The 25,041-nt window shown below is 42.3% G+C and overlaps 1 protein-coding gene across 9 annotated transcripts in view; it reads left to right on the top strand.

Moving 5' to 3' along the window:
* The window catches only part of SNX29 (sorting nexin 29), an 819,108-nt gene that overhangs the window by 102,054 nt on the left and 692,013 nt on the right, over positions 1-25,041 (top strand). For all 9 annotated transcript variants that reach the window (XR_008847045.1, XM_056534825.1, XM_056534821.1 and 6 more), the window contains 2 exons: positions 8,115-8,295; positions 12,188-12,258. Coding sequence is in view for 8 of the 9 variants with exons in the window: in XM_056534825.1 (XP_056390800.1) it covers positions 8,115-8,295; positions 12,188-12,258 (252 nt within the window). In the remaining variant the exon portion in view is untranslated. The remainder of the gene's footprint in view (positions 1-8,114; positions 8,296-12,187; positions 12,259-25,041) is intronic.

The following is a 25,041-nucleotide window of genomic DNA, read 5'->3' as shown; positions in this document are numbered from 1 at the left end:
TGACGAAGAGGGGTCCCCGCCCCTCGAAACGCGTCGTTCTGTAACGCTTGCATGCTGGAACAATAAATCTTCCTGGTTCTTTTACAAGCTATACGAGCGGTTATTTGAATTTTTACTTTACTGATCTAGGGAGGAGAGCGCCGATCAAAGCACATCCATTCATGAGATCACCTGGATCCACTGCTGTTTCTAAGGAACGTAACAAGGCATACAGTGAGCCTTAACACCCCACAGGTGCTTGACAAATTTCTGCTAAAGTTGGACGTGAAAATGAAAAAATTGATTTTTTTTTTAACTAAAATGCTGGTGTTACCCCAAGTTTTTCATTTTCACAAGGGGTAATTGGAGAAAAAGCCTCCCAAAATGTGTAACCCCATTTCTGGGGAAATACCCCATATGTGGATGTAAAGTGCTCTGCGGGCGAACTACAATGCTCAGAAGAGGAGGCGCGCCATTGAGCGTTTGGTGAGAGAATTTGGTTGGAATAGAAGTGGGAGGCCATGTGTGTTTACAAAGCCCCCCGTGGTGCCAGAACAGTGGAAACCCCCACATATGACCCCATTTTGGAAACTGCACCCCTCAAAGAATTTAATAAGGGGTGCAGTGAACATTTATACCCCACTGGCGTTTGACAGATCTTTGGAACAGTGGGCTGTGAAATTGCGTTACAAATTTTGGGGGTCTTTTTTTTTTCCTTTCACCGCTTGTGAAAATTCAAAGTATGGGGCAACTCCGGCATGTTAGTGTAAAAAACTTTTTTTTTACACTAACTTGCTTGTGTAGACCCCAACTTTACCTTTTCATAAGGGGTAAAAGGAGAAAAAGACCCCCAAAATTTGTAACGCAATTTCTCCCGAGTATGGAGATACCCCATATGTGGCCCTAAACTGTTTCCTTGAAATACAACAGGGCTCCGAAGTGAGAGAGCACATGCGCATTTGAGGTATAAATTGGGGATTTTAATCTGCCACAAAAATACCCTACCGCAGTGTTTCCCAGACAGGGTGTCTCCAGCTGTTGCAAAACTCCCAGCATGCCTTGACAGTCAGTGGCTGTCCGGCAATACTGTGATTTGTTGTTTTTCAACAGCTGGAGGCTCCGTTTTGGAAACGAAACCGTGCAGTACAAGACTTTTTATTTATTTATTTATTTGGGGGGGGGGGGGCTGTGTAGGGGTATGTAGTGTTTTAATTTGTATTTTGTTTAGTGTAGTGTAGTGTTTTTAGGATACATTCACACAGGCGGAGTTTACAGTGAGTTTCTCGCTGGGAGTTTCAGCTGTGGCGGGAAATTTGCCTGCATCTCAAACTTGCAGCACAACTCGCTGTAGACCCGACCATGTGAATGTACCCTGTACATTCACATGGGGGTGAGGGGCAAACCTGCCCCTGGACCGCCGCCGCTGCTGCAGCCGATCCTGCTGCTCCTGTCGCCCCCACCGATCCTGAGGGGACCCCTGCTGGACCAGGGCAAGGTAGGAGATCCCCATCCGTGCCACCTCACTCCTGCTAAATAAGGGTGAATGGGGCTGTCTCGGACAGCCCCATTCACTCTTTTTTTTCCGGGTCACCAGAGACCCGATTGAGCCGGAATAACCGCAAATCGCACGTCTGAATTGACGCGCGATTTGCGGCGATCGCCGATATGGGAGCACCTCAGGACCCCCCTGGGCTATATGCCGGGATTCCTGCTGAACAATATCAGCAGGCATCCCGGTCCGATCCCTACCCGTACGCCCTGAGACCTTAAGGACTCGGAAACGGGGGCATATGGATACGCCCTGCGTCCTTAAGGGGTTAAACCGTCAGACTGCAATTCGGTACTGAGGTATGAGAGCCATCATCCACGATCTATGGTGAGATCGCACCCGACCAGCCAGATGATGCGGGCTCGTCACATATGGCACAAAATTTTGCAAAAAGAGGTCATCCTTTGAATCTATTGAAACAAAGTAAAGACAAGGTCTTGGCAATGGATTGAGAGTCTCTGATCCATCACACAGGCAGAAAAGATAAACCACCACATATTGCTTTTATATTTATGTATAATGAGAAGGCTGAGGCAATAGCTATAGTAGTCTGTAAACATTGGGGGATCTTAAGAGATTTTTTTCCCTGAGATCTCTGAATTCAGCTATCCACTGCTTATGTCATCCACAGACACAGAAAGAGTATAATATCAAGTATTTTCTCACGTGCACTTCCAATTTTATTGTGTATGTATTACTTTGTCCGTGCCAAAAATTATATGTGGGGGAAACAACATTGGAATTTAGGACCCGCCTCAACCAGCACAGGTATTCCATACGTAAAAAAAACGTATGGATTTACCTGTGTCTAAACATTTTGTTGAGACGGGACAAACAGAGGATGATCTACGTTTTATGTTGTTGGATCATATCCCGGTTTTAAAATGTGGGGGGAATAGGACAAATTTATTTAAAAAAAACAGAGAGTTATTTCAGATTTTTGAGTTAGATACATTACCTCCACAGGGCCTTAATGTTTATTTTACTGTAACCCCTTCCATATATCGGGCCTGAGAAGAGCTATGATGATCTAATAAAATGCATTGTACATATGATATAGGTATTATGGTCTTGTTTCCTCTAAAGTATGTAAAAGAAGGTAAAGTGATCATTTTGATATATTTAAAATACTGTAAATTTAGCTTATATATTTTCCTCTCTTTTTGTTACCAATTCTGAAGCTTTTGTGACTTGGGGCAAGGATTAGAGAACAGAGCTAGTGTTCATATCTATTAATATGTTAATACCAAAATACTCATTGTGAGTTTGCTATAACAGTAAAAATGTACTAACTTAATATACTTGAATACATTTGTTTAATTTTTATCACATATGAATTTTCACTTGAGTACACAATGGACATATTCACTAAGATGACAAATTTATAAAAATTTTTTATATCTTATACTTTTTACTATTTCTTTACATTTTTATTAGTATAATTTTGGTATTTTGTTATGTTTTTCACATTACACATAGCTTTGTCACTTAACATTCATAAATATATATATCCATTATGTTTCCAATTAATAGACACCTATATGTATGATGGGTGTTAGACACCTGTTCACATTGATCTACTGCACATTGGGTAAATGTGTTTTTCTTACATATGCGCTTTTCCCTACATAGGCGTTTATACACAAGTTTCACTACACGTTTCACATCACTCAATACATTTCATTCCACTTTCGCTTATTATTTATAAGTTGTATATTTATTGAATTACTACACTCTTTGAATATTAACTACTGCTCCCACATAGGAATCGAGCTCGCAAGTTCGCGTGAGAACTATAGTGGAGGTACAGATCACATGATCGCATCTCCGTGGTGACGCACAGTGCACGTGACATATTGATCACATGACGTGCAGCCAGATATTGCGCCGGTGATCGCATCTGAGAACGCTGGCTCGGTAAGAAATCCAATCCCTTCACCAGTGATTTTAATTGTTTATAATATGTACACAGCTGCACTTTATTGGTGATTAATGCCACTGTATTATATCACATGTAATATGTTACTTCGGAGGCTGTATTATGGTTCATATGATTGGTTTTGCAATATAGATTTATGGACACTGTTTTTATGTATTTATAATTTCTGTACATTTTTGTAATATTAATTTGTATGAGTATTGATCTGATACTTGATTGATCACCTTATAAATGACATGTATTGTGATCACTTAACAATGCTTGAGAAAGATGGCGGGATGCTTTCGAAATGTCGCATTTATCTGCACATGGGCTGAATAAAGGCTGAATGTGTGTATGTGTGTATATATATATATATATATATATATATATATATATATGTGTGTGTGTGTGTGTTTGTAAATTTGGGTAGCTGTATTAGTCCAGTGATACAGATGCAAATCAAAAAATGTTGCAGTATCTTGTAATACCTTTTTTTATAGGACTAACGGAATTTTGTAGAGACAAGCTTTCAAGATTCCTCCCTTTATCAAGTCCAAAGCAAATCTAAACTCACAAGCTGAAGACACAGGTTACATCTCACAAATATGCACGGGTTAAGACAATCGACGTAAATAATTCACACTTAGGGGAGGGAGGGAGGGGGGAGCAGGGGAAAGACTGTAATTAAGCAGGACAAAGTGAAATGCAAAGGGGTATCCAGTAGAAAATGACCTACAGAAAGAACAGACATAGACAATGGGACCAAACCCTGCACCAAACCTCGCTGTAAACTCAACATATCTGCACCAAGATGGAAGCCACCCACAACAACAAGACATATAACATTAGGGGACTATACTCCTGCACATCCCCAAATGTGGTCTACATGATACAATGCACCAAGTGTGACATGGGATGCTACATTGGTGAAACCGGCAGGAAAAACCCGGCAGGAAACTCAACAAAAGAAATGTACAGAGACATTCCATAAACAGCCATAAAGAAAATGACTACTGCACCCCAGTTGGACACCATTTTACCCAAACAGGCCACTCCATACAAGACCTTACAATCAAGATACTGAGAGGGAATTTCAAAAACACATGAGAGAAAGACATTTGAACCTAAAATGATACTGTTTTTTGATTAAAAAAATGGGGGGACTCAATGTGGATTTGAGCTTTTTATCTCATTATTAAAATTTCTTATAACCTGTGCTCTACTGGATTCTCTTTTGCATCTCCCTTTGTCCTGCTTAATTACAGTCTTTCCCCTGCTCCCCCCTCCCTCTCCTTTTTCTCATCCTTATCTATCTTATCTTTAGTCTTATTCCTATAGCAGGACAATTTATGGCCCATCTTAGTGTGAATTCTCCACATGTATTGTCTTAACCCCTGCATATTTGTGAGCTGTGTTTTCTGCTTGTGAGCTTATATTTGGAGGAATCCCGAAAGCTTGTCTCTACAAAATTCTGTTTGCCCAATTAAAAGGTATTACAAGATACTGCAACATTTGTTGATTTGCATCGATATATATATATATATCTGATGCTGCTGCATCCTCTCACACGAGTGAATACTAGACACAACAAACCTGCAGTTACCTAAACAGCGAGGCTAGGTTGATTGCACAACTCCTATTACTGTCAATAAGCAAATTTTGTAAGACAGCAGAGGCAGATGTTTTTGGTTCCCCAGCAATCTTTGACTGTAGCAAACAGGCCAGAGGGGTCCAGTATGCCATGCTTTACAGATGTGGAAATACTTTAATCTCCATGAAAATTCATTTTGTTAAAAAAAATAAAACTAGATTTTCAACTCCTGGCAAAAAAATATGTAGGGTGTTCACTCAGCTTTTTTTTGCTTTATAACACACCTCAAAGAAAAACCTGAATCCATCTTTCTGAAAGAGCAGTGACAGATCAGCTTTGTAGGATGGAGCCTATATAATCTGTAAGACCATGTTCCAGAAGGGATGTCATTTTGTGTTAATAAAGTGTTGAGAATTAGAGTGGGCATTGTATGTGTTGTTTCATACTTTAGTTGGGGGCAAAAAAGGAGTAATATTTGGCCATGTGACCCCTAGATAATTTTTATTACTCCACCATTTTTCAAGAAGGAGCCTCCTCTAAGTCTTGCCAAATAAGCCCGGTTCTACATTGATGTTGTGTAGAACTGTGCCCCTTCACAGTAATTGTTACCCCATGTATCAACCTTGACAGGGATGTCAACAGCCTGGATACTGACAATTGTCTTCATTCTCAATGCTGACAGAGGAAAAGGGCAGTATGATCCTTTTTAGTTTTAGGCAGCACTACAGTATGGGCCCCAATAAATACCTCTGCCGACAAGGTCCCACGTGTCATATGAGGCATATGGTTGTGCCATATATGGGTTTTTATAGTTATCAACAAGAGTTTTGTAGAGGAGACAATACAGCCAGTGTGTGGGTGTTTTACTAATAGGATATTGTTTCTGGTTTGGAATGGTGGTGTTAGGCACACTAACATGGTACCCATTTTACACCCCCCCAAGTTATAATAATGGTTGTTTGAATATTCCAAACCAATTGTGTCCTGTACCAAAGTAATAGTGTCCATTAAACATTTAACCTCTAAATAGGCTGTCTTATTAGATTTTCTTAGGTGGTAGAATGGAGTTTGAGATATTTAGATATCTGATCTTTTTTACATTGATAAGATATATGTTTTCCCCCCATGACTGGTTTTAGATGTTTGCTGTATACTCCGTATGAATGAGATGTTATTGTCAAACATAATTCCCCCTATAGGTGTGGAAATATGCTTTAAAATCTTGTGCGGCCCATTTAAATTGAGTGTTATTATCATTTCCCCTGTTAAAGCTGGTAGCAATGATTTTGCACTCAAGATTTAATCAGCCCACGATCATTGGCCTTATTTCTGACCCCTTTACATGGTATGATTATTGAAAGTAATAATGTTAATTTGAGTGATAATTGGCCGGTGTAAAAGGGCCTTTACTGTTCTTTTACAAAAATTGACTGCTGTTTCTGTCCATTTGTTTATTATTGTTTTGATGAATTTTTGGATTTTAAAGTTACCGTATATACTCGAGTATAAGCCGACCCGAGTATAAGCCGAGACCCCTAATTTTAACCCAAAATCCCAGGAAAAGTTATTGACTCGAGTATAAGCCTAGGGTGGGAAATACCTCATCCCCCCCTGTCATCATCCAGACCCGTCATTAACATCCTCATCATCATCCCCTTGTCATCATCCCACACATCCCCCCTTCATCATCCCCTTGTCATCATCCCACACATCCCCCCTTCATCATCCCCTTATCATCCCACACATCCCCCCTTCATCATCCCCTTATCATCCCACACATCCCCCCTTCATCATCCCCTTATCATCCCACACATCCCCCCTTCATCATCCCCTTATCATCCCACACATCCCCCCTTCATCATCCCCTTATCATCCCACACATCCCCCCTTCATCATCCCCTTATCATCCCACACATCCCCCCTTCATCATCCCCTTATCATCCCACCCCCCCCCCCCCCCCTTCATCATCCTCTTCTCATCATTCGCCCTCAGTGGTCTTCAACCTGCGGACCTCCAGAGGTTTCAAAACTACAACTCCCAGCAAGCCCGGGCAGCCATCGGCTGTCCGGGCTTGCTGGGAGTTGTAGTTTTGAAACCTCCGGAGGTCCGCAGGTTGAAGACCACTGCGGCCTTCAACATCATCCAGCCCCCTCTCACCCCCTTTAGTTCTGAGTACTCACCTCCGCTCGGCGCTGGTCCGGTCCTGCAGGACTGTCCGGTGAGGAGGTCGTCCGGTGGGATAGTGGTTCCGGGCTGCTATCTTCACCGGGGGCGCCTCTTCTCCGCGCTTCCGGCCCGGAATAGAGCCGTTGCCTTGGCAATGACGCAGAATTACGTTCGCAATGAACGCACCTCTGCGTCGTTGTCACGGCAACGTGACTATTCTGAGGCCGGGCCCGAAGCGCTTAGAAGAGGCCTCCCCGGTGAAGATAGCAGCCCGGAACTACTATCCCACCGGACCACCTCCTCACCGGACAGTCCTGCAGGACCGGACCAGCGCCGAGCGGAGGTGAGTACTCAGAACTAAAGGGGGTGAGAGGGGGCTGGATGTTGTTGAAGGCCGCAGTGGTCTCCAACCTGCGGACCTCCGGAGGTTTCAAAACTACAACTCCCAGCAAGCCCGGACAGCCGATGGCTGCCCGGGCTTGCTGTGAGTTGTAGTTTTGAAACCTCTGGAGGTCCGCAGGTTGAAGACCACTGCGGGTGGGGGAGTTCACTCGAGTATAAGCCGAGGGGGGTGTTTTCAGCACGAAAAATCGTGCTGAAAAACTCGGCCTATACTCGAGTATATACGGTATATCTCTTTTGATCACTTAAGAGACATGCAATGTAATGAACACAAGGCTGAATGACAAATTGCCTATTTATTTTTTATTTATTTTTTTATATATAACTTTTTTTTTAATTAAATAAGTTTTCTTTAAAACAGATATTTGTTTTAAATTGCCTATTTCTGCAGTGCTTCAAGAGAGAACAGCAGCCGCCTATCCAGTTAGCTATAGTTGCTTTTTGACAAATCTTTTTAAAAATCATCTTCTCAACCTTATTAATGTTTTTTTTGTTTTCTTTTCAGAACCAGTATTTTGGGTGTACGTGAAAGAAATTCTTAACAAACATGAACTCCAGAGATTCTATGCTTTGAAGAACATAACTACTGATATAGGAAGGGGCCGTGCCTGGCTGCGATGTGCTTTGAATGAACATTCCCTGGAACGTTATGTACACATGCTGCTGGCAGATCCAAACAGGCTTAGGTAACAAGAAGCAGATAAAATTGTTTATTGTTGTAGCCAATGTTAACCCCTTAAGGGCCAGGCCCATTTTGGCTTTAAGGACCTGGCCAAATTTCTTTTTGCATTTTCGTTTTTTCCTCCTAGCCTTCTAAAAATCATAACTCTTATATATTTCCATCCATATGAGGGCTTGTTTTTTGCGTCACCAATTTTACTTTGTAACGACATGACTTAATTGACCATAAAATGTACGGTGCAACCCAAAAATATATTTTTGTTGGAAAATTGAAAAGAAAACCGCAATTTATCCAATTTTCCAAGGTTTTTTTTTCACGCTGTACACTTTACGGTAATAATTACATGTTCTCTTTATTCTTTTGGTCAATTCAATTAAAATAATAACTATGTTATATGGTTTTCAATAATTGTACCGTTTTAAAAAAATCTCAAACTATTTAACCAAAATTTGTATGTTTGAAATTTTGACCACCTATTACTCTCATTTTCCGTATATGGGGCGGTATGAGGGCTCTTTTTTTTTGCGCCGTGATCTGTAGTTTTTATCGGTACCACGTTTGCTTAGGTTTTATTTTTGATTAAATGTGTCAAAGTAGCAATTTCGAATTTTTTTTATTTTTTTACGTTTACGCCGTTCACCGTACAGGATAATAAACAATATATTTTGATAGTTCAGACTTTTACGCACGTGACGATACCAAATATGTTTATTAATTATTTTATTTACGCTTTTTTGGGGGGTAAAAATGTGAAAAACTGATGGTTTATATTTTTATTGGGGGAGGGGATTTTTCACATTTTTTTTACTTTTTTCTTTTTTATATTTTTAACTTTCTTTTACACTTTAATAGTCCCCATAGGGGACTATTTATAGCAATCATTTAATTGCTAATACTGTTTAGTGCTATGCATAGGGCATAGAACTGATCAGTGTTATTGGCTTTCTTCCGCTCTGGTCTGCTCGATCAGAGCAGAAGACCCCTGGAGACGGCCGGAGGCAGGCGAGCGGACCTCTGGCAGCCATGCTGGATGATCGGATCCCCGCGGCATGGACCCGTCTTGGCAGTGATGGCACTCTTAACCAATCACTGCCTGCAGCGTTGTCCTACCTTAGTCAGTTATTTGCTGAGCAGCCATCACTGAGATGAGTCTCTCTCTCAAGTAGCATTAAGTAATAAAATTATTAACAAGTAAATTAATCCGAATGTGAACTACTGTGCAAATACTGTGGTGGAGATAATCAAAACTGCCTTCACCAAAAGTCTGGACTGAAATAGTTGGACTCAAAACCTCTCAGAATCATTTTAATACTGGCACACATATATTACAAATGAGTAAATCTCCCTACCATGTTTCACCATATCAGGAGTGCCATCAGAGGCATGGGACATTTACCTATTAAAAATAGTTTTTACTCTAAATGTCAGCAGAGACGGAGACTGCTGCTTTCAGAGATGGGAGGTCACAGCTACTAGCCAGACAGCTCAGCTGACATGGAGAGATTTGTACAGAATAGCATTATATTAGTTAATTGCTTCATTATACTTTTTTACACCATACACAGGTTGTGGATTTGTCTGGATCTGAAATATGGGATTAAGAGGATACTTGTACTGCCATATTGGGTAAAACAACTTTTAATAGGTCAATGTCCCATGCCCCTGATGGCACTGCTGATATGGTGAAACATGTTAGATGGATACTAAGTGAACATGTGCTTCAATTGTAATAGATGTGTGCCAGTATTAAAATAATTCTGCTTAGGACCAGACCATTGATCTGAAGAGGGGGAGCACATATTACTGCTCAATAGATTTTAAGGCAGTGGTAAGCCTTTCTCAGTTGCAGAATTGGCTCACTGCTGTCTTATTTGAGAAAGGCTCCCTGCTCCCTCACTTCACATCAGTGGTCGGGTCCACAGCAGACAAAAGGGAATGGGGAGCAGGGACAGAGCAGACTGCTTTCAGAGAGTTTGACCAGATGTCACAGCTACAAGCTAGACAGCCTTTTGACACCATACACAGGTTATTTCTTTTCCTGGACAACCTTTTTAAAGAGTACCTATCACCATCTAAGCTCTCTCTAATCCCCCTCCCCATCTGTCCCTGACTCTAAGTCTCTCCCTGCATTTATTTTCCTTTAAATCCCCTTAAAAATACCTTTTTTCTCTCCTCTTCGGTATCTCAGTTCAGAGCACTGTGCGAGGGGAGGAAGTGGGTGGGACATGGCAGGCGCTGTATAGCCCCTTAAAGGGTTTTTCCATTTTTGCACTTTCGTTTTTTCCTCCTTACCTTTTAAAAATCATAACCCTTTCAATTTTCCACCTAAAAATCCATATTATGGCTTATTATTTGCGTTGCCAATTCTACTTTGCAGTGACATTAGTCATTTTACCCAAAAATGCATGGCGAAATGGAAAAAATAATAATTGTGCGCCAAATCGAAAAAAAAAGCCATTTTGTAACTTTTGGGGGCTTCCGTTTCTATGCAGTGCATATTTCGGTAAAAATTACACCTTATCATTATTCTGTAGGTCCATACGGTTAAAATGATACCGTACTTATATAGGTTTGATTTTTTCGCACTTCTGGAAAAAATCATAACTACATGCAGGAAAATTTATACGTTTAAAAATGTCATCTTCTGACCCCTATAACTTTTTTATTTTTCCACGTACAGGGCGGTATGAGGACTCATTTTTTGCACCGTGATCTGAAGTTTTTATCGGTATGATTTTTGTTTTGATCGAACTTTTTGATCACTTTTTATTCATTTTTTTAATGGTATAAAAAGTGACCAAAATACGCTTTTTTGGACTTTGGAATTTTTTTGCGCGTACGCCATTGACCGTGCGGTTTAATTAATGATATATTTTTATAGTTCGGACATTTACGCACGCGGCGATACCACATATGTTTATTTTATTATTTTTTTTACACTGTTTTATTTTTTTTATGGGAAAAGGGGGGTGATTCAAACTTTTATTAGGGAAGGGGTTAAATGACCTTTATTAACACTTTTTTAAAAAAAATTTTTTGCAGTGGTATAGGTCCCATAGGGACCTATAACACTGCACACACTGATCTCCTATGCTGATCACTGGCGTGTATTAACACGCCTGTGATCAGCATTATCGGCGCTTGACTGCTCCTGCCTGGATCTCAGGCACGGAGCAGTCATTCGTCGATCAGACACCGAGGAGGCAGGTAAGGGCCCTCCCGGTGTCCGGTCAGCTGTTCGGGACGCCGCGATATCACCGCGGCGGTCCCGAACAGCCCGACTGAGCAGCCGGGTCACTTTCAGTTTCACTTTCAGTTTCACGATCGGCGATGTGTGGTATTAGCCGCGGGTCCCGGCCGTTGATGAGCGCCGGGACCGACGCGATATGATGCAGGATCGCGGCGCGATCCCTCTTCATATCGCGGGAGCCGGCGCAGGACGTAAATATACGTCCTGCGTCGTTAAGGGGGATAGGAATTGCTGCTATTCGGCCGCATCCATGAGCGTGCGTACAGCCCCGGCAAACGACAGGGAAGGTAGCTCCTGGGTCTCCCACTCTCTGTTCCGATGACAGAGCTGCCGTGCCCTGCAGGAAAAAGGACAATGGTGGGTCAGGAGCGCTCCATGCTTGCCTACGAGCTCAGAGTGATTTCGGACTCATGCTCTGTGTCCGAAATTCTTGTGTCCAGGACTGCTAGGGAGACCCCTAGTGGCGGATTTTTCAAAATAAAAATAGACATGGAAAAAAAGAATTCTTTTAAAATAAAAACCAATTAGAAAAGTGTTTATTAGGGTTTCATCTGTAATATATAAAAAGTACACTTTTTGAAAATATTTAAAGCTTTCATGATCTAATAAGCTATTATTTTTCCTTTTTTATCTGATTGCTTTTTAGTTTCTTCTATGAAGACTGGTCATTTATTTTAGATGAGGAACGTTCCAGCATGCTTCCTACCATGGCAGCTGGTAAGTGACTCTGGCTCTGGTAAACTGAGCTCCAATATAACCTTGTGCCAGTCATTTTCAGTGAGAAAAATCTGTGTGTAGGTACAAGAAGGTTTGATCTGGTTAGGATCTACATGGAGAAACAAAAATAGCCAGCACAACTACCTAATTCACGGATGCACGTTGCTTTGGCAAATACAAAGTATACAAAAAAGAATACAATGAAGGTAGTAGAAGCATGCACTCACCTGGTAAACTTGCTTGAAGGAATATTTATTCACAAACAGCGAACAAACATACAGGGGCTGCCAAGGAAGTGCCCTTGGGCGCAGGAAACAGTCTATCACTGTGAGGCCGCTCCTCTGTTTCTTCCGGCTGTATGTTTGTTTGGTGTTTGTGAATAAATATTCCTTCAAGCAAGTTTACCGGGTGAGTCATCCTTCTATTACCTTCATTGTATGCTATTTGACTCTATATCATTGGGAGTGCACCCCCCCCTTTGGTATCCATTGAGAGCAGCTGGTGTCTACTAATCGAGTGGGCGTTGGTTTGCCGGACTCTTCTGTTTCTATATGTGACTTGGACTTTGTATACAAAAAAGAATGTTGCAGAAGCACTCTTGGTCCCAAAAAATTGAGGCTCTAATCGCACTTTTTGATCAAAATGTGTCCCCCATCCATCACGCGGTGGTTGCCTCATTTCGGATGGGACCTGAACACTCATTCCACTCATCAATTAAAAAAAAATCCTGTGAATAGGGAGGGGTGCACGCCCAAATACTATACTCCAGATATGATAGAGCCTGAGGATGAGGATCCAGGCAAGAGGGTAACTACGACATTTTGGGCCCCAGACCAAAGTTTAAAATGTAAGAGTTATCTCAAGCATTAAACTAATCACCAACAAACCACAGAACTAGGGACACTTAGTATCTAAACTGTGGTTCCAACCCCGGGAACCCCTACTTATTATGAGAACACAGGATTGTCCATGTTTCATTCATTTTTTTATGGAATCTCTGTACATTGGCATGTTCAGCACTCAGCAATGTTCATGTCCCACAGAGAATGTATGGAGAGGTGAGTGATCATGTGCTGCAGCACCATTCACTAGTGGTTGGATCCCACTAATCAGATAATTTTCTTTTATTCCTTAGGTAGGTGATGACTTTTTTTAAATTTATTAATTTTTTAAATAATTTTTATTAAAGTTTTCAGAACATAAACAAGGTTCATACATGCTTAAAGAAAAGCCCAAAGGGTGACTCGGCATTGAAAACAGTACATGATATGCATGTTCTTTTAACATAAAAACAAACAAAACTAATAGGTGGTGAGTCAATAGGCGAATAAACGCCAAGTTTAGTATGATTTTCAGGTTATGGTGCCATATCTACAATTAGGCGTGAAAAAAAGTAGAAAAAATTCTGCGGTGGCGCTGCCTCTGTAGATTCACATGCGGAGACAAGTACTTTCCTGTACTAGTCCCGTGTATAAATAAAATGCATGATACTTTTACGCCTGGCCTACTAACGACCCCCCCCCCCCCCAGAGGAGACCGTCATCACTGCAGGCTGCAGCCGAAAATTACACGTTGCTACCCGCAGCAAAGGGATGATATGCATGAAACCAAGGTTCACACAAGGTGAGCATATACTCTATTAAAGGGCATTTGGGATGCTTAGCCCACAGAATTACGCGAGGCGCTTTCCTCCATTTTTTTCTACTCCTTACCCTCTATATCTACAATTAGAGAGTAAGAGTCTCTTAAATGTGGTCTCTATTCTGGCTTTATGTGAACGGATACATGGGGAAAGGGGAGTATTTGTAAATGTGAGATACAGGGGGCGGGGGAGGGGGGTGGCAGAGGAGGGGGAAAGCTGAGGCTGGTCAAATATCTACACAGTATGAGGAGTTACTCCAGCTATCCCACCTAGCCGCAAAGGCCGGAAATCTACTTGAAGCCAAGGCCAAGATTTTTTCAAATGAGTAAGTTGTGTTTATTTTATTAATTAGTGACTCACGGGATGGGACCCCTGGGGTTTTCCAATGACTTCCTATGGCTGTTTTGGCTAGGATGCAGATTATGCAGTAGAGGTCTCTAGGGTTTTTTGGTATGCATTGGAGGCTAAGAAAGAGAAGCATGGGTTGAGGAGTGAAGGGGGCATCTATGCCTATTATGTCCCTTAATAGTTGTTTGTACGAAGTCCAGAAGGGGCCAGTCACTGGACAGTCCCACCATATGTGTAACAAGGTGCCAGGGGCACCGCAAACATGACAACAGGCACTGGTAGGGAACGTGTGTGTGTGTGTATATATATATATCTATATATATATATATATAATATGGGACAGCTTGTCAGGTGTGTAATACCACCTTAGAGTGGTTTTTATTGCCAGGTGGGAGGAGCATTGAAAGGCGGCATGTATTGTTTTAAGGCATGTTGCCATTCAAAATCTGAGAATACGCATGCTAGATCTCTTTCCCAATAGCGCACTGGGTTTCTTTTGGAAAATGAGTTGTCGTGAGGCAAATTATGATATAAAAGCTCAGACCTTTGAGGGTCGAGGAGAGGAGACGGAGCACATTATAATCTGTTTTATCCAGGGTGGGAGAGGTTGTGTAAGAAGTGGCGGATCTGCAAATACTTATAAAAATCTGCAGAGGGAAGGAAATATGTAGATCTCAAGTCATGAAAAATCCTAATGTTGGAAGCCTCATATAACATGCAGGTGTGTGTGTGATACCATGATCTATCCATTCCGTCAGGTTTAGATTTGGAATAGAAGCCTGTATGAATGAGATTGGTAGATCTCCAATATTGGCTACTCGGGTTAAAGCCGAGAGCAGTAAACATTACCCAAGCGTTGTAAGAGGCTTTCACTAAAGGATTGTGGATGTGTGGTGGGGAGATGTTCCAAAAAGGAAGCTACCTCTGGTTGTATAAGGAGCAATAGATAAGCTTTCGATGACCACCCAGGGCAGGTCCACAGTCTTACTCAACCAGCGCCTTTACATAGCTACTAATGTAGCCATGTGATAATGTCTAAGGTCGGGGGAACCCAGACCACCGACCAGCTTCGTCCTAGCAAAAATAGAGGCGGAGAGTCTCAGACGCTGGTCCGTCCAAATAAAGGATGTGAGAAGAGCTTGAGCTTTACTAAAGAAAGATAAAGGAAGAGAGATAGGAAGAGTGCAAAATAGGTAGAGGAATTTGAGAAGGAGGAACATTTTAAATGTGGCCACTCTGTCTACCCGAGATATGTCAGGTTTTTTGAGTTTATCTACAATCATGACAGTAAAGGTTGGCACCCCTGAAATTTTTCAAGAAAATTAAGTATTTCTCACAGAAAAGGATTGCATGGATTGTTATGCTGTACACATGTTTATTCCCTTTGTGTGTATTGGAACTAAACCAAAAAAAGGGAGGAAAAAAAAGTAAATTGGACATAATGTCACACCAAACTCCCAAAATGTACTGGACAAAATTATTGGCACCCTTAACTTAATATTTGGTTGCACACCCTTTGGAAAAAATAACTGAAATCAGTCACTTCCTATAACCATCAATAAGCTTCTTACACCTCTCAGTCGGAATGTTGGACCACTCTTCTTTTGCAAATTGCTCCTGGTCTCTCTTATTGGAACGGCGCCTTTTCCCAACAGCAATTTTAAGATTTCTCCACAGGTGTTCAATGGGATTTAGATCTAGACTCATTGGACACTTCAGGACTCTCCAGTGCTTTGTTGCCATCCATTTCTGGGTGCTTTTTGATGTATGTTTGGGGTCATTGTCCTGCTGGAAGACCCAAGATCTCTGACGCCAACCCAGGTTTCTGACACTGCGTTGTACAGGACAACCCAAAATCCGTTGGTAATCCTCAGATTTCATGATGCCTTGCACACATTCAGGGCCCCAGTGCCAGAGGCAGCAAAACAACCCCAAAACATCATTGAACCTCCACCATATTTCACTGTAGGTACTGTGTTCTTTTCTTTGTAGGCCTCATTCCATTTTCGGTAAACAGTAGAATGATGTGCTTTACCAAAAAGCTCTATCTTGGTCTTCTCTGTCCACAAAATGTTTTCCCAGAAGGAGTTTGGCTTACTCAAGTTCATTTTGGCAAAATGTTGTCTTGCTTTTTTTATTTCTTTGTGTCAGCGGTGGGTTCCTCCTGGGTCTCCTGTCATAGCGTTTCATTTCATTTAAATGTCGACAGATAGCTCACGCTGACACTGGTGCTCCCTGAGCCTGCAGGACAGCTTGAATATCTTTGGTACTTGTTTGGGGCTGCTTATCCACCATCTGGGCTATCCTGCGTTGACGCCTTTAATCAATTTTTCTCTTCCATCCATGTCAAGGGAGATTAGCTACAGTGCCATGGGTTGCAAACTTCTTGATAATGTTGCGCACTGTGGACAAAGGCAAATCTAGATCTCTGGAGATGGACTTGTAAGGGTGCATGCACACCATGTTTTTGCAATACAGTTCCCGTATCAGGTTTTTGATGAAAAACGGATTCCTCAAAACCTGACTAAACTGTATCAAAACGTGTGTACAAATTTCAACCCGTATACTATTGAAAACCGTTTACGGTTTGAAAAATGATGTCCTGTTGCATCCGTTTTTTAAGAAAAAATAAAGTATACATTTTTAACTTTTCACTCCATTTTGAATAAAGTTTCACTTGTTTGGTTGAAATTCCAAGAAAAAAACTGCAAAGTCAAAAACTGTATGGTGAAAACCGGATGAAACCGTATGCACATACGGTTCTGTACAGTTCCCATTGACTTCCATGTAAAAGAAACCAAAAAACGTATACGGTTTAATACAGTTTTTCACCCGGACAAAAAACTGTGGTAGACTACGATTTTGGGTAGGGGAAAAAAAATGACAAAACCGTACAGGGTGCAAAACGGACACAACCTGATGCATCTTTTGGCATACGGTTTTCAATGGAGAGTCAATGCATACGGTTTTCAATACGGTTCTGTACGGTTTTCACATTGAAAATGTATACGGGAACTGTATTGTTGATATTTTTCCACAATTTTGGTTCTCGTGTCCTCAGACAGTTCTCTTTCTGTTGTCCATGCTTAGTGTGGCACACACACACACAATGCAAAGACTAAGTGAACTTCTCTACTTTTTATCTGGTGTGATTTTTATATTGCCCACACCTGTTACTTGCCCCAGGTGAGTTTAAAGGAGCATCACATGCTTGAAACAATCTTATTTATCCACAATTTTGAAAGGGTGAAAATCATTTTGTCTAGCCCATTTTTGGATATTGGTTTTGACATTATCACCAATTTGCTTTTTTTTCCTCCCTTTTTTTTGTTTAGTTCCAAAGGGAATAAACATGTTTATAGCAAAACATGCGTTACTGCAATCCTGTTCTGTGAGAAAAACTTTAATTTTCTAGAAAAATTTCAGGGGTGCCAACATTTACTGCCATGACTGTATGTCTGCAGATATTACAGATAGAAACTGTTCATAGTTTATTTGATTGAGCGTCTTATATGGGTAAGAAAGAGAGATCCCTAGGTAGCGGAGGGAATCTGTCTGTCAATCAAATGGATATGCCGTTTTTAAAGAGGAGGTGACAGGTGCAGGGAGGTTGACCAGAAGGGCTTGGGTCTAGGATTCATTCAGGTGGTAGTAAGTGAGAAGGCCGAAATATGATATTCTGTCCATGGCCGCTGGTAGGGAGGCTAGAGGGTTAGTGAGCGTCAGAATAATGTCATCTGCGTATAACGAGATAACGTCTTTAGTAACGCCAGAAATTTGTGCATCAGAGCGGAGAGTCTGTGCTAAAGGCTCCATGGACAGAATATACAAAAGTGGGGATAGGGGACACCCCTGTCTGGAAGCATTGGTGAGCTGAAATATACCCGATAGAGAACCATTAGCGAGCACCCGGGCCTTGGGTTGAGAATATAGTGCTGATAAGGCTGATAGGATGCTACCAGAGAAGCCCATCCTGCGCAGAACTGAAAAGGTGTACGACCTCCGATGGTGATCAAACGCCTTCTCGGCGTCAATAGCCATGATCATTGCAGGTTCTCTAGCATGCTCTAGATAGCAGAAGATGTTTAGTAGGTGCCTAGTGTTATCTGATGCTTGACGACCTGCCACAAAGCCGGACTGATCTACATTTATTAAGTAATGGAGGACTGCAGAAATATGCGTCGCTAATAGTTTAGCAAAAAATTTTAGATCTTGGTAGTCATGAGGTTTTCCGGGTTTGGAGATGGTGACAATTGTGACTTGTAGATTTTAAACCGGTAAGAATCCTCTTACGACTTCTGCCTGGCAGAAGTCACGAAGATGTGGGGACAGTAGATCTTTACATTTTTTGTAGTAGGAGTTTACAAAGCCATCAGGCCCCGGTGCTTTATCAGATGGTAGGGATTGTATTACGTGGCTAACCTCTTCCCCAGATATGTCTTCGATTAGAGTTGAGAGTTGTTAAAGGGATAAGGAAGGAAGTTGAATCTGTTGGCTGCCTGTAGGTGTGTACAATTTCTGTTTTGTTGTCGGATGTATCAAATATGGGATACGTGACTTTAGTTGTCTTAGTTTCAGGTGGCTGGCTAATAGTTTGCCTGCTTTGTTATTCTGGGAGTAGTAAGTTGCTTGCATTTTGCAGTGTGATTTCTCATAATTAGATAGCATCAATCAACCTTTAATAAGGTTATATGGCCCTCTAGGGGATGTGCCCCTATAATTTTGCCCTAAATCTGCCCTAGCTGTTTCATACATAACTGGGGCACTTGCCCTAAAAATGGTGACTCCCCGTATCTTCGGACCCTATACCCTACTTTATAATACCCTAATGTGCCCAGATATCGTGCAAACACAAAGGATAAAATGAAGTTAAAAAAAAACAGTTTTAAGGTGCTAATGTGTGCAAAAACTCAGTTAACTGAACATGTATAGATGCAAGAAAGCATGTCCCATTAATACATGACCTTATCCTCATCGTGGCATTTCACCACTGTAGTGGATCATCAGGAGGATCTAACAGAGAGGTTCACTCATCAGAGCGTGGTCTGGCAGTGGCAATAACCTGCTGTCCCGCCGTTCATTTAAGCAACAAAGACTGCTTTCATTACCATCCCCTTGCCTGCACGACCAATCGGCACGTATCCCCGCCCGGCAGTACGACTTTACAGGGAAGTACATTTTGACTTACTGACTTGACTGATATTCAGAATTCCAGACTAAGAACAACCTCATTCCGGTAGGATACTTTGTAATTTGAATCAGGAGTACTAAAACAGCTTGTTTATTGCAATTTATCATTAAGAGGATAACCTATTGTTAATAATAATCATCTTTATACACGCTTATGCACCCATATTGTAGTCCGGATCTATAGCATCATTGCTCTGGTATGTCATCAATACCTGATAGTCCGGATGGATGATGTTGTGGTTCCAGTGCGCTATTGGGGTTCCATGTCTGGACTAATAACACTACTGTATAAGGACTTAAATCATGTTATTCTGTGTGATTAATGCCTATAAGATAGGCCATGGGATGTGCCGCTAGTCCCTGAAACATATTGTGGTTTACCTATATGCCAGCTCCTACTGCGCACAACGGACTTTGGCAGAGTAGGGGATGATGCCTTCCCAGGAGGCCCGTCTGTTTACAAGTAGCCATGTGCTGCAGTGTTTTTACACATCCCAGGGGGAGGCGCATCCCCGGACAGGGATATGTGCCAATTGGTCATGCAGGCAAGGGGATGGTAATCAGGGCAGTCTTTGCTGCTTAAATGAATGTCGGGACGGCAGGTTATTGCCACTGCTGGACCACGCTCTGACGAGTGAACATCTCTGTTAGATCCTCCTGATGATCCACTACAGTGGTGAAACGCCTGTGGAGGATAAGGTCATGTATTAATGGAAAATCTTTTCTTGCATCTATACATGTTCAGTTAAGTCCCCTTTCACACTACAGGTATCCTCCTGTAAAATCCTTCGTCATTTCTCCCGTCAAATAGTCCTGAAAACGTCCTTCAAAAAATCCCATTCATGTCAGTGAGATTTTTTTGACCATCCTTTTGCATCAGGTATGTCAGTTTTTACTAATCTCCGTTATTTTTGCCAGCACATAAGACTGTGCATTCACTATTTTTTGTTCCAGCAAAAATAAAGGTGAAATAACGTCCAATAAAATTTATCATTGAAGTCTATAGGAAAGGGATGTTCACAAAAAACATCCATTATTATCCGGTTTTGTCCGTTTTTTTTTATGATCCCTTTTTTGTAATAAAGTCACATGGAAATAAAGTAACGGATGGCACATGTCCAATATTTTGACAGAATGTCCGTTATCAAATGTTATCAGTTATCAAATGTTGTATTCAGTTATTTCATCAATTTCTTTTATTACCCGTTATTGCTGAAAAACGGATGTCGGAATGCTGGAACATAACTGTAGTGTGAAAGGGGCCTAACTGAGTTTTTGCACACATTAGCATCTTAAAAGCATTTTTTTTGTACTTTACTTTATCCTTTGTGTTTGCATGATAATATCTTGGCACATTAGGGTAATATAGAGTACGGTATAGGGTCCGGAGATACGGGGGTCACCCTTTTTTAGGACGAGTGCCCCAGTTACACATCAAACAGCTAGGGCAGATATCTGTAATTAGGGCGAGATTATAGGGGCCATCCATTGAGTCCCCTAGAGGGCCAAGGTTGGTAGTTTAGGGACAGTGGGTACATTATCCAGTCCCTACTAACCATTATACTACCTTTCTGTTGGCTATTACCCTTACCCTTTGGTGCTATGTGTTGCTGTGATTCATTTCATATTTATTCACTGGCAACATTTTTGTGGTTTTTAAGGTTTATTTTTGAATTGATATTTTTAATAGTAATTTATTACAGGTTATATTTTAAATTTGTATTGAAAGGTGAATCTTCATCTCAGTCTGAGGTCCAGAGCACTCTAGATCAGGTTTTCATTAAGAATATCTCTGTACTTTTGTTCCATTCAGTTTTCCCTCAACCCTGACCAGTCTCTCTGTCTCAGTCTCTGGAAAACACCCTCACAATATGATGCTGCCACTGCCATATTTCCCTATAGGGATGGTATTGGGCAGGAGATGAGCATTCCTTGGTTTCTTCCAGACCTGACACTTAGAATTGCGGCCAATAGGTCAATCTTGGTTTTATTTGACGAGAAAATCTGATGTGAGGACACCTGATGAAAGGGATAATACAGTCCAGAAACGCATTGCGTGCTGATAATATTAAAGTACTTTGCGGACAGGATTGAGTATAAAGTGCATACAGTGTATTTTCTTCACACTTCACCGAGAGGGTTTTTTTCATCCTAAACACCCCCCCCCCCCAATCCTGCAAGCCTTCGATTGGACACCGCTTTCTTGGACCGGGCGCTCACCTCTCACTTGTCCTTCTCACTTCTGAAGCAACACATTCTTTTTTTATGCAAGGTAACAATTTATTTAACATAAAACATCCAATAAAAGTACTAGTACAGTAGATCCGACGCGTTGTGGGGATTATTCCCCTTCTTCAAGAATACACTCTTCTAAAACAATGACTATCTTATATACCTCTTTTTCACCCCATTTTTACCTGGAAGCAAATTCCAATTGGACAACACCTGCAACCTAAATTTTATTCCAGTATTGAGATATATATATATATATATGTGTATATATATATATATATATATATATATATATATATATAAAATATATTATTTTATGGACGCTCAATACTATCATTAAAACCATTCGGGACCAATGTATTCAACTTAAAAATATAAAAACTTTCTCTTCTACATAGGGTAGAAAATCTTCGTAAACCTTCTGCTATTTGTTCTACTGGTGTAACCCGTAGTAACCCAGGATCTGCATTATGGCACAGGGCAAAATGCCGGGAGATACTATGTTTTGGCTATTTATGTTTTATATTAAATCTATGTGAGTTTATGCGTTTTCAGAGTGTCTGGGAGGTGCGGCCCACATACTGGGTTCCGCACGGACATTCCAACACATAAACCACATAGTTACTAGGACAGTTTAGATGAGATTTTATTGGAATTATTTCCCCTGTTGTCACACCTAATATACTTTGTTTGCCATCCTCTATGTATGAACACGTCCCACATCTTTTTTGAATGCACTTGAAGGCACCTTTTTGCTCAGTTTTTCCTCTATTTATTTTACTTAATTTTGGATAAGAAGGTGCTATTTTTTGTGTTATAGTTTTTGCTCGCCGATAAATAAATTTCGGTTTAAAATTATTTTTTCCTATGGCTTCATTTAAAAAGGGGTCCTGTCGCAGTATATCCGAATTTAAAAAAATATATATGTCACGATGCCGGCTGGCAGGTAGTGGATCCTCTGTGCCAGAGAGGGATTGGCGTGGACCGTGCTAGTGGATCGGTTCTAAGTCACTACTGGTTTTCACCAGAGCCCGCCGCAAAGCGGGATGGTCTTGCTGCGGCGGTAGTGACCAGGTCGTATCCACTAGCAACGGCTCAACCTCTCTGACTGCTGAAGATAGGCGCGGTACAAGGGAGTAGACAGAAGCAAGGTCGGACGTAGCAGAAGGTCGGGGCAGGCAGCAAGGATCGTAGTCGGGGGCAACGGCAGGAGGTCTGGAACACAGGCTAGGAACACACAAGGAAACGCTTTCACTGGCACAATGGCAACAAGATCCGGCGAGGGAGTGAAGGGGAAGTGAGGTATAAATAGGGAGTGCACAGGTGAACACACTAATTGGAACCACTGCGCCAATCAGCGGCGCAGTGGCCCTTTAAATCGCAGAGACCCGGCGCGCGCGCGCCCTAGGGAGCGGGGCCGCGCGCGCCGGGACAGGACAGACGGAGAGCGAGTCAGGTACGGGAGCCGGGATGCGCATCGCGAGCGGGCGCTACCCGCATCGCGAATCGCATCCCGGCTGGAGACGGTATCGCAGCGCACCGGGTCAGTGGAGCTGCCCGGAGCGCTGCGGTAGCGAGAGAGAAGCGAGCGCTCCGGGGAGGAGCGGGGACCCGGAGCGCTCGGCGTAACAGTACCCCCCCCCCTTGGGTCTCCCCCTCTTCTTAGAGCCTGAGAACCTGAGGAGCAGACTTTTGTCTAGGATGTTGTCCTCAGGTTCCCAGGATCTCTCTTCAGGTCCACAGCCCTCCCAATCCACCAAAAAGAACCTTTTTCCTCTGACCGTCTTGGAGGCCAGTATCTCTTTCACTGAGAAGACGTCAGAAGAACCGGAGACAGGAGTGGGAGAAACTAATTTGGGAGAGAAACGGTTGATGATGAGTGGTTTAAGAAGAGAGACATGAAAGGCATTAGGAATACGGAGAGAAGGAGGATGAAGAAGTTTGTAAGAGACGGGATTAATTTGGCACAAGACTTTGAAAGGACCAAGATAGCGTGGACCCAGTTTGTAACTGGGGACACGAAAGCGGACATATTTAGCGGAGAGCCATACCTTGTCTCCGGGAGCAAAAATGGGGGGAGCTCTTCTTTTCTTATCGGCAAACTTTTTCATGCGAGATGAAGCCTGTAAAAGAGAATCTTGGGTCTCTTTCCATATGGTGGAAAGATCACGAGTCACTTCATCTACAGCGGGCAAACCAGAGGGCAAGGGAGTAGGGAGGGGGGGAAGAGGGTGACGGCCGTACACCACGAAAAATGGGGATTTGGAGGAAGATTCAGAGACTCTAAAGTTATACGAGAATTCGGCCCATGGTAGAAGATCTGCCCAATCATCCTGGCGGGAGGAAACAAAATGTCGTAAATAATCACCCAAGACCTGGTTAATTCTTTCTACTTGTCCATTGGATTGAGGATGATATGCAGAAGAAAAGTTTAATTTAATCTTGAGTTGTTTACAGAGAGCCCTCCAGAATTTTGACACGAATTGGACGCCTCTATCCGAGACTATCTGTGTGGGCAACCCGTGAAGACGAAAAATGTGTACAAAAAATTGTTTAGCCAACTGAGGCGCTGAAGGAAGACCAGGAAGAGGGATGAAATGTGCCATCTTGGAGAATCGATCAACGACCACCCAAACAACAGTGTTGCCACGGGATGGGGGTAGGTCTGTAATAAAATCCATACCAATCAGAGACCAAGGCTGTTCAGGGACAGGCAGAGGATGAAGAAAACCAGCGGGCTTCTGGCGAGGAGTCTTATCCCGGGCACAGACAGTGCAGGCTCGCACAAAGTCCACGACATCCGTCTCCAGAGTCGGCCACCAATAGAAGCGAGAGATGAGTTGCACAGATTTCTTGATGCCTGCATGACCTGCGAGATGGGAGGAGTGACCCCATTTGAGGATTCCGAGGCGTTGGCGTGGAGAGACGAAGGTCTTTCCTGGAGGAGTTTGCCTGATGGAGACTGGAGAAGTGGAAATCAGGCAGTCAGGAGGAATGATGTGTTGCGGAGAGAGTTCAACTTCCGAGGCATCCGAGGAACGAGAGAGAGCATCGGCCCTAATGTTCTTATCGGCAGGCCGAAAGTGAATTTCAAAGTTAAATCGGGCAAAGAACAGAGACCACCTGGCCTGGCGAGGATTCAGCCGTTGGGCAGACTGGAGATAGGAGAGGTTCTTGTGATCGGTGTAAATAATAACTGGAAATCTTGATCCCTCCAGCAGATGCCTCCATTCCTCAAGTGCTAATTTAATGGCTAGAAGCTCTCGATCCCCGATGGAGTAGTTCCTCTCCGCCGGAGAGAAGGTCCTAGAAAAAAAACCACAAGTAACAGCATGCCCGGAAGAATTTTTTTGTAGAAGGACCGCTCCAGC

The sequence above is a fragment of the Hyla sarda genome, chromosome 8 (assembly GCF_029499605.1).
Source record: "Hyla sarda isolate aHylSar1 chromosome 8, aHylSar1.hap1, whole genome shotgun sequence".
NCBI lineage: Eukaryota > Metazoa > Chordata > Amphibia > Anura > Hylidae > Hyla > Hyla sarda.
The sequence above is the reverse complement of the archived record's forward strand: the minus strand, read 5'-3'. Positions and strand labels throughout refer to the sequence as shown.